We start from the raw sequence: 10,160 nt of genomic DNA, 5'->3' as shown, positions 1-10,160 counted from the left end.
CATCCCTGGACATAGAGGGGACACCTTCCACTAGACCAGGTTGTTTCAAGCCTGTCCAGCCTGACCATGGACATTTCCAGGGATGGGATATTCTCAGTACCAAAATACGCCAATATGTGGAGTACTTCAAGGTAAGAACTATTCCTATATACTGAAATTCCACGTATCTTGGAACATTCCAATACGAGGAGTATAAAGATTATTCCCCCAGGGATCTTGTTGCTGCAGGACACCAACTTTGGGAAAAACAGAGCTTGCGGCACACTGCACCGTACCCGTCCCCCTTGGGAGTCCCTAGCTAAGCCATCCCGATGACAAAGAGCGCCATCCTGGGCCCTGTCCCTCGGCGGCCCGGGCTCCCCGAGGCTGACACAGCTGGGAGTCCTGGAGCGCCCCAACGCACGCCTCCCCGGCTCTTGCAGTCGTGGCTCTCAGCTATATTTAGCCCTCCCCCATGCTATTTCGCTTTCCTGGCAGGAGTTTATAACTGGCTGGGACAGCCCCACCTCCTTTCTGCTTTCTCTCCCTTCCCTTCCCTTTCCCCCTTTCCCCCTCCTCTCTGCTCCCTCCCACCTGGCTGCCCAGGACCCCCATGTCAGCAGTGCCCAGCTGTGCCCGCAGCCAGCGTCCCGCTCCGCTGGAGCCCCCGCCATGGGGCCCACTGAGGAGCTGGTCCGCATTGCCAAGAAACTGGATAAGATGGTGGCCAGGAAGAGCACGGTAAGGTGGCCGAGCTCCTCGGGGCGTCTGTGCATATTTACACACATACGTATTTGCAGGTGTGCATTATTTACACGCGTACGTATTTGTAGGTGTGCATGTTTACACACATGCTTATTTAAACACGTGCTGGTTTACATGCATTTTTGAGTGCTGTTGTGAGGCTTGGGAAAGGAGGGGGGATGCTTTTCACACTGCTTGTGCTGTCCCTGGAGGGACTTAGTGGGTTTAAGGGGTGCTGCCCATGTTACCCAACCCCAGCCTCAGGACATTGTAGTCAGCACCCAGGGAATTTAATTTTGCCTCTAATTTGGGACTCTCCTGTACTCCATTGCTCTCAGACACTGGGATTTGGGGGTAAGGGGGGGTTTGTCCCATGGGTGGCAACTCTAAGCCACTTGGCAGTGCTGGATTGTGGACGACAGGTGTTTGGCCCCCAGCCTGTGCACCAACACCCGATCAGGGCCAGGGCCAGAGGCTCATGTACAAGCAAGGAAAAGCTCTGGGCTGGGGGATATAACACCCTGAATGTAGCCAGCACAGCCCTGCCTGTTGCACAAGTGTGCAAAGGGAGGGGAATGGGTCAGTCGCTGTTTCCTGGGTGGTTTTGGTGGTTGTGTGCTGGGCAAGCCGGGGTCCAGCCTTTCCACCCTTGTGCCAAGTGAGGATCCATTTGGGGATCCTGGTGAGCCAGTTATGTGTGCCAAGCCCATCCCTCAGAGTTAATATTTGACTGTTTCCACCGGCCTTTGCCCTGACAAGGTGCAGGCTCCTGGCTGGGGGTGCAGCACTACTGTCTCTCTGGATCTAGTGGCTTTTTGGGATGGTATCAAACCAGATCCCATGGCTCTGCTTGCTTCCAGGAATTACCCAGGGGTCAAGGGACAGGGGTGTTCCACACCTCTCCTGCTGCACTTTGGGATGGGACAGAGCCAGGGTCTGACTACAGCTCAAGAATGTCCCTGCACCCATCAAACGGGGGTGTGGGGGGGTGAGGCAGTCCCTCATGGTGGGAGTCCATGGAACTGTGTCCTGGGGCAGGGGGAGATAGCTGGGAGCTGGTGTCTGCTGCTGGGGCTCTAAAAATACCAAGGACAAGAAGGAGGAGGAAGAGAGGGAGGAGGAGGAAGGCTCCATGCTGGACTATGTTTATCCCAACTGCCACTACAGGGTGTCAGGATGAAATACTGGGGCTTGTGTGCCATGGACCTTCTCACCCTTGGGTGGGGGACACTGGGGAATCCCCCAGCTGTCCCTAGCTCCCACCAGATTTTTCTTGCATATGGGGTTTTCCCAAGTTTTAAGAAAAGCTCCTGCTACCCAGCTGGAGACCTGACCTGGTGCTGGGATGGTCCAGCAGGATTTGGGTGTGCGACTTTCCTATCAGTGTGTTGACACAGAGGGTCAGGCAATCCCAGGGAGCAGCCCAGGGCTGCTTTGGGTTCTTCTGTCATGCCCTTCCTGGTGCTGCCTGGTGCCTCCTCAAGGGCTCCCATGGCTTCTCCCTGCTGCAGGAAGGGGCACTGGATCTTCTCAAGTCTCTTACTGGCTACACCATGACCATCCAGCTGCTCCAGGTGAGGGGGTTTGGGTGGGGGGACACCGCATAGGGTAGCTTGTCCTGTGCCCAATGCCAGCCAGCACATCCCTAAGGATGTGTCCCTGGCGTGCGTCCCCAGACCACACGGATCGGAGTGGCTGTGAACTCAGTGCGGAAACACTGCTCAGATGAAGAGGTGGTAGCCTCAGCCAAAATCCTCATCAAAAACTGGAAGCGGCTTCTGGGTGAGTGATGCTGGGTGGGGGCGAGAACCCCCCAAAGCTTCAATCCTCCCTGGGCCATCCCCGCACCTCAAGCCCCAATGCTTTCAGGGTGGATGGAGTGGAATCAGTCCAGAGCCAGGATGTGCAGGCTCCTATAACCTGTAACCCAGATCTTCCAAGGACTTGTTTTCACTCCAGGATAGAGTGGTGTAAATCACTGTATGCCCCACCAAGGGCCGAGCATCTCCACAATCATTACCCACCCCAGGATGCCTGGTGCCCTGTGCTGGTTTGGGCTGTGACTGTGACACCCAAATCCTTCCCCCAGAGTCCACCACCACAAAAAAAGAGAAGGATGCAGACGGCAAGAAGGAGAAGGACACAGATGGAGACAAGGAGAAGAAGAAGGGGCTGGATGTTTCTCGTTGCCCCAGTGAAGGGGTAAAGCACAGCAAGAATACAGCTGAGAAGCACAAGGAGAGGTGAGAGCTCCTGCCTGCTGTCAGGGGGCACCAGGGCCAATATGAGACCACCCTCTGCTTGGTCCTTAAGAGTTTATCCATCTCTGCCTACCCATGGATGCCAGCAGCACCTCTGGAGAACAAACTGCCTCTGAGACAACACCAGGGCAGTTTTTGGAGAAGTGGCCACTTGTTTTCCCCCTTCTCTAAAACTAATTATTCCTTGCATGAGATCAGTTTGAACCGTGCTTATCTGACCTCTGCTCTCTGTCCCTAGGAAGTCCAGCAAGTGTGACTCTCATGCCACCACCACCCAGGGCCACTCTGCCAATTCCAGCCCGGAGAGGTACCCGATACCCTGACCCTCATGCCAGGCTCTACCAGGTGCTGCCAGCCCAGGGGAGGCTTTACTAGCAAGCTGGGGTGGGACTCAGGGATGGGGGATGCAGATGGACAGGATCCAGCTCCCAGGTTGCCAGAGTATGCTGGGCTGAGAGCTTCTCTCCTTCCCTTTGGGCCTCCGTGGTGAAGAGAGTCCAGTGATGGCTGGAGCCCCACTGCATCCTCCAAGAAATCACTTCTGGATGGCAAGAAAGAGAGGTGGGTGCTGCGCTGGGTGAAGATGGGAGAGGCCAGACCATAGCCCCTCACTGGGATGTGGTTAGCGGGGTGGACCCACCACTTGTCCCAGTCACTGCCCTCTGACATGGGGCTTGTCCTACCAGGAGAGCCTCTGCTGACTCCAGGTCCTCAACCATCTCCTCCTCTTCCTCCCCACAGAAGAGACTGTCAGGGGAGAGGTAAGGAGGGGGTGACCCTGGGCAGTTTGGGGATGCTTTTAGGATCCCTCTTGGGCATGCCCTGACCATGGAAGGGGTGAGAAATGGCTGGGAGCCTGATCCTGCCACAGCACTGGGATATTCCCTGGGAAGAGCAAATCCTTCCCTGGGGAGATTCCTATTGGCTTCCAAGCGCTCTCATCGATGTGCTGGTGCCTGAGGTCCTGGCCTAACCAGTCCCTGACCCCTGTTCTGCCTGCCCCATCTCTGGTGTCATCCCCACTCCCAGGAGAGCCTCTGTGGGCATCAGCCTCTCTCCAGCTCCCACCAGCTCCCAGAGAAACTCCAGTGACAGCCAGGAGGAAAGGTAGGAGAGACCCACTCCACTTCCAAGGAACCCTGGCAGGTCTCTGCGGCTGTGCCAGGACTCTACCGCCTGCCCATCCTCCTCCATGTGCCCCTGCAGAGCCAACAGCAGCAAGGCCAAATCAGAGGTGCCGCGAACCCCCACCAGCCCCTCATTCTCTCCCAGCCCTTGCTTCCTGGCCCCCTGCTATCTCACGGGGGACTCGGTGCGGGACAAGTGCATTGAAATGCTGACAGCTGCACTCCGCATGGATGGTGAGCAGTTCTGAGGGTGCTGGACCCCAGACTGGGCTGTTCCTCCTATGGGATAGTCCTGATCGGAGTATTCAGTCCAAGAAGGAAAGAAAAGGAGGTTGGTAGGGTCTCTGACAAGGGGCTGGGTGTGAGGATGCATCTTTGTAAGATTCAAGATGGGTAAAAATAGGTATTTTAGAGATGGTGTGTCTGGGGCAAGTACAGGGGGAGAGGTGAGATTTCTGGGGGGAGGTACAGTGAGACCTGTGGCTGCTTTCACACCTGAAAGTCACCCCTTAACCTCTCTACCCTTTAGATGACTACAAGGAGTTCAGTGTCAACTGTGAGAAGATGGCATCGGAGATTGAAGACCATATCCTTTGGGGGGCCGAGGGTCCCCAGGCTCCATCTGCTGGGGGGGGAGCGTACGTGGGCTCAAGAGCGCTGCTGGGGACAGGACAGAGGGTGACAGACCCTGCCGTGCTCGTTGCCTGCAGAGGGAGCCCAGACCTCATTTAGAGGATGTTGAGGCTGAGGCTGAGGCTGAGGCTGAGGCTGAGGCTGAGCAAAGCATCTCCTGAGCACCTGCCTTCGTGTGGGGGTCTGTGTGTCCCCCCACTCCCCTCTAGTCAGGGATCTGCCTTCATCCCTGGGGAAATAAACCCAAACCTAGCCAAAGGTTTTTCCGTGAGCCTGCTATAGGTGCCTGTGTCTCCTGACAGAACCAGTCTGTCACAATGTCCAGGCTGTGCCATGCTGGCAGGGATGCCAACTCTGCCCACCCCCAGCTCAAAGCTTGGGGGTCTCCTGGCAGCCGCCTGAGACCAGGACCAACCCCAGGGTGGTTCCCCTCCTGGCTGCACTTTTTGGTGCATCCCAGACTTTGTGCCCAAAGCTGCTACATCAACCTGTCCATATCCATGCTCTTTGGGAGGATGGAGTGGACCGGGTCCTCTGCACCGTGAGCTTTTGTCCCAGCACAAAGCTTGGTGACAGTCCCTGAGCCCCTGGATGTTAGACATTCCAAGGCAATGCAAAGTCATTTTTTTCCCCACATATCAAGCTGTGCTTCTTCCTCTTAAAGCCAAGGATGGGAACACTTCCCACAGAGAGGAGAGCCCCACTGAGATCAGCCACCTCCATATGACCATTGGCCCTGGTGACAGCAGCACCCAAGCCAGCATCTCCCCACCTTGATTCCTTGACAGACCCCCACATATCTTCCAGGAGCTGAAGAGCACAGACATGAAGTATCGCAACCGGGTCCGGAGCAGGATCAGCAACCTGAAGGACCCCAAGAACCCTGGTCTGCGGAGGAATGTGCTGTGTGGGGCCATCGAGCCTGGCCTCATCGCCCGCATGACTGCTGAGGTAGGCAGTGGGGTGCACGAGGCTGTTGCCCATGGATCTCATCCATGCTGTGTCTGTGGTGCCCAAGTGCTGGGTCTTGGCTTGGTGCTGTCCACAGTGGGGTTGTCCCAGCACCTCCCTGTCCCACCTCAGTGCTGAATGAGGCACAGGGAATCTTTTAGGAGAAAGCTGGCAGCACTGCTGGGTCCCCTCAGAGCCCTGCAGACCCCCAGCCCATCGCAGCCATCACACAGTTTTAGTATGAGGATGGGGTGATTTTTTTCATCTGGATGGGTCTGAGCCCTCCAGCAAGAGCAGAGAGCAGGATTAATCCTGTTTTGGGAGAGGATGGGGAAAGTGTTGGACTGTGGTACTTGGATGTGAGCAAAGCCATGGCCACAGTGACCCATCCGGCCCAATGCTGGTGGCAGGAGATGGCCAGTGATGAGCTGAAGAAGCTGCGGAATGCCATGACCCAGGAGGCCATCCGCGAGCACCAGATGGCCAAGACAGGCGGCACCGTCACCGACCTCTTCCAGTGCGGCAAGTGCAAGAAGAAGAACTGCACGTACAACCAGGTCAGGCCTGGTTCCTAGGGGACCTTGGTTTTGGGGGACACCAGAAAGGTCTCCACTGACCTGGTGCTGCTCCCCTGCAGGTACAGACGCGCAGCGCTGACGAGCCCATGACAACATTTGTGCTGTGCAACGAGTGTGGAAACCGCTGGAAGGTCTGTAACCATCTGGGGAGAGGTTCTGGGCAATCCAACCTTTTCTGAGCTCTCGGGGGTGGCAGAGCTGGGTGAGGGCTTACCACCTGCCCTGGGCTCTGCTTCTCCTGCAGTTCTGCTGATGCTGCTGGCGATTGGGCTGGAGGGAGCATGGCTCAAGACAAGATGCTGTGACACCACATTGGGCAGCTGGAGTGGGGAGGAGGGGTCAGGGTGGAACCAGTCCTTAAACCCCAGCTCCTTGTTCCCTTGCACTGGGCTCCCTCAAACATCCTGGGGAGCCAGCCTCCGGCAATGTCAAGCTCACTCGAGAAGGTCCTGTGAATTCAATGGTTCTTCCTGCAAATACCTGCCCTTTGATTGGGGTGTGCTGGGAACAGACTCATGTCTGGAAAGGGAGACTGGTACAGCCTGGGCAGCATGTCCTTCCCTGAGAGAAATCTGGATTCGGATGATTCGGGAGCACAAGAGACATTGCTCCATGGACATGGGGCTGTGCCTGGGAGCTGAGGGAGGCAGAGAGCCAGGTTTTAACCCAAACACCTTCTTCCTCACCTAAGTGCACACAGAAGGAGGACATGGAGGGGACAGGGTGGTTGCAGCATGTCCAGATGCTGTCGGGATAGCACTGTGTCCCTCTGCTCTGTGACCATTGATCCTGACTTGAAGGCACCATGTCCCAGGAAAGAAGGAAAGATGGTTGAGAGAGGAGTGAGGAAGAACCCTTCCAGCCAGAGTAATAAAGGTGTGAACTATTTCTGCAGCACAGAGTGTTTCCTAAGGTGTGTCTCGGACCTCTTTCTCAAGTTTATAGCTCCCCAGCTTGAGCCTCAAGGTCGTCCAAGATCCCTCACCAAATTCCAGTATATATCTCAAATCCATCAGCCCCAGCTTGGGATATAACCATGACTTGCTGCTCATCCATCACTTGACTGGTGGTTAAAGAACTTTAATTAAGGCTGGAGGAGCTCCCTGGCTTGGTCTGGATGCTGCAGGCTGTTCCATGGCAGGGTGGAGCTTCCACTCACAGTGGGGAGCATTTTCCAGGGAAAAGGCATCAGGGACCAGATGGGAGACATCCCTTTGGCCACAGGAGTTCTGGGACGGAGCCTTGTGGCACCAAGCCCATCCTTTGTTACCACCGGCATCTTCCAGTGGCAGTGAGGTGTGATGGGGACAGGAAGATCATGGTGACCATGGGTGACCATGGATGGGGATGAGGGTGCTACTCCCATGCCTGCATGAGCCAGAGGGTGAGAGCAGAGAAGGACAGTGAAGCTGTTAAATAACCCATCATTAATTTTTTAATCTTGGGCTGAGGTGGGAATTTTTTCACAGGCGGTGCCATTTGCAGCCAGACTTGGGTGCTAAACCCTCTTTGTTTGGGGGTCCCCACCACCCTTGAGCCCCCTGAGAGAGCTCTCTGGGCCGCAGTGCTCATTAACACGCTGAAGTGATTAAGTGATTGCTCTGAGGCAATTATTTATGCTTGTGACAGTGCGTGTGGGGGCAATTAAGGAATATAGTGGATTGTAGGGGATGAATAAAACAACAGTGTGACCTTGAGCTGTGAGGGGAGCGCAGAAAGGGCAGGACTGGGGCTCCCAGCCATCCCCAGGGTGCCTCCGGGCATACTTGCCTGGGACAAGGTTGAAACAGGGGCATTTGTACCGATATTTTTTTTTGCAGTCCAGTCTAATAAAGGTGTTTAAGTGATACCAGAGGGAGCTGGACTCCAAGTGTGTTATGATGGATCTCCTGGCATCCCTCTGTGTCTTTCTGTCCCCCTGTGGACTTGTTCCCAGGGAAATTGTCACCCTGTGCCCCCAGAGGAGGACAGGGAGGGACAAACTGGTGAGTCAGAAAAGCAGGGGCTCTGCTGCCATCCATGCAAGGATGTCCCCACCACACCCCCAGGGAGAGCTTTTCCACTTGCTGAAGGAGCTTGTGGTGCTGGGGAGGTGTAGTATTTGTCCCCCTGCAGCACAGTGGGTGCCACTGGGGCAGGGCACAGTGAGGGGCTCTCTGGCATGCAGCTGTTTACAGGCTCCACAGCCCAGGCTGAGCCTCTGACCTGCTCCACAGGAAGGGCACAAGCACATGGGTGTATGCATCTCAAAAATCCAATTCCCAAACTTTCAGTCCCAACCTGGGGACCGTGCCCCCCAGGATATCCTGCCATCCCCTCCCCACCCCTCGGCTCCAGAGGTCCCTGGAGCTTTCCCCTCTCTCCTCCACGAGTGGTGGTCCCCTCCATATCCCCCAGCCTGCCAAGGAAGAGGAGCAGGGAAGATCCCTGGCAGCTGGCCATCCTGCCAGCAATCAGCTGGCATCAGCTCTCTCTTGGGCTTTGGGGAAGTGGGCACTTCAATCCTCATTTCTCATCAGTGTGGGAGAGTTGGAACCACAGCTGCACCAGCGAATGCTAATAATGGTCCCCCTGCCCCTGTGGGCAGGAGGTACAGACAAGAGCCCTCAGGACCTCTGTAGCAGTTCCAGCCCCACGTGGGGCTGGTTGTGACCATGCAATGATGGAGAGGCCCTTACAGTCCCTGCCAGGGGTTGATTTACCCATCCTGAGGCTCCAGGTTTGGATGCTCCAAAGCTTCAGCAGAGGCTGAAGGTGCCCCTTCCTGCCTCTCCTTGTCTGTCTCTGCATGAATCACACAATCATTTCAGTTGGAAAAGACCTCCAAGGTAATTGAGTCCAACAGCTCTCCCAGCACTGCCAAGCCCATCATTAACCACATGTCCCCAGTGCCACATCAACACATCTTTCAAATCCCTCCAGGTGACTCTGATGAGATGCTCAGTCTTCTGTCTGATAGAGTTTTTATACTCAACCTCCAACCTACAACACTTTAAACAACCCCACGGTGTCCAACCCCAGCCAGGCTTCCCCGTGAGGGGTCAGCCACTACTGGTGCTGCCAGACCACATCCCTTCCCCAGGGACTGCCCTCAGCTACCTCAGGGACACCCTGTTCCACAGAATCTGGCACATTGCCAGTTTTACTTTGCAAACCTGGCTTGCCCAGAGGTCATGCCCTCCTGTACTCCAGCCTCCCCAGCTCACCCACAGCACAGGGCTTTGCCGCTGCCCTTCTCCCCCGCATTTTTCCAGCCTTGAGAAAAAAAAATCATCACTTTGCTGTTCTGTGGTTTCCTTGGCAACCCCATTTCCCCATCCTCTTGCTTTATGGATCTGTAACTCCCCTGGCCCTGGTCACTGATCCCCAAAGCACAGTGGCAAGTCTATACACAGGGATGGAGCGGGAGGTGCTGTGTCCTGTCCAGCACCAGGACAGCTGATCCTGGAGGGACCCTCAGCTGGGGCTTCCCAAGCACCTGGGCTTCTTGGAAAGGAATGGTAGTTTGTGTCTCTGAACTGAACTGAATTAAAGCAGTTTTGGAGCCAGTCTTTACTACTCTGTGGGTCCTATTGCTCCTGCTGCGCATAGGGTGCCCAGAGAAGCTGTGGCTGCCCCATCCCTGGCAGTGTCCAAGGCCAGATTGGATGGAACTTGGAGCAACCTGGGACAGTGGAAGGTGTCCCTGCCCATGGCAAGGGGTGGAATGAGGTGAGCTTTAAGGTCCCTTCCAATCCAAATCATTCCATGGTTCCATGACTGGCAGCCTCTGTGACAAGCTAAGCAGATTCTCCGGCCCATTCCCATGCTTACTTCCAATCAATAGGTAATGATCCCTTAGGCACAGGTGCTCACTGCCTCCCCAGACCTCAAATCCACATGCAATG

The 10,160-nt window shown here is 55.7% G+C and overlaps 1 protein-coding gene across 1 annotated transcript; it reads left to right on the top strand.

Annotated features, from left to right (window-relative positions):
* The first annotated feature begins 487 nt into the window (after positions 1-487).
* Positions 488-7,167, top strand: TCEA3 (transcription elongation factor A3). The gene is made up of 14 exons (XM_014258561.2): positions 488-720; positions 2,235-2,297; positions 2,400-2,505; positions 2,813-2,966; positions 3,223-3,291; positions 3,477-3,545; positions 3,671-3,745; positions 4,014-4,091; positions 4,191-4,345; positions 4,641-4,702; positions 5,546-5,695; positions 6,106-6,252; positions 6,333-6,404; positions 6,518-7,167. The coding sequence occupies exons 1-14, from the start codon at positions 652-654 to the stop codon at positions 6,524-6,526; spliced, it is 1,278 nt and encodes a 425-aa protein (XP_014114036.1). The 5' UTR covers positions 488-651; the 3' UTR covers positions 6,527-7,167.
* The last annotated feature ends 2,993 nt before the right edge of the window (positions 7,168-10,160 follow it).

Source organism: Pseudopodoces humilis, chromosome 27 (assembly GCF_049639895.1).
Source record: "Pseudopodoces humilis isolate 2021_Gansu_Grassland_sample_001 chromosome 27, ASM4963989v1, whole genome shotgun sequence".
Classification (NCBI taxonomy): domain Eukaryota; kingdom Metazoa; phylum Chordata; class Aves; order Passeriformes; family Paridae; genus Pseudopodoces; species Pseudopodoces humilis.
The sequence above is the reverse complement of the archived record's forward strand: the minus strand, read 5'-3'. Positions and strand labels throughout refer to the sequence as shown.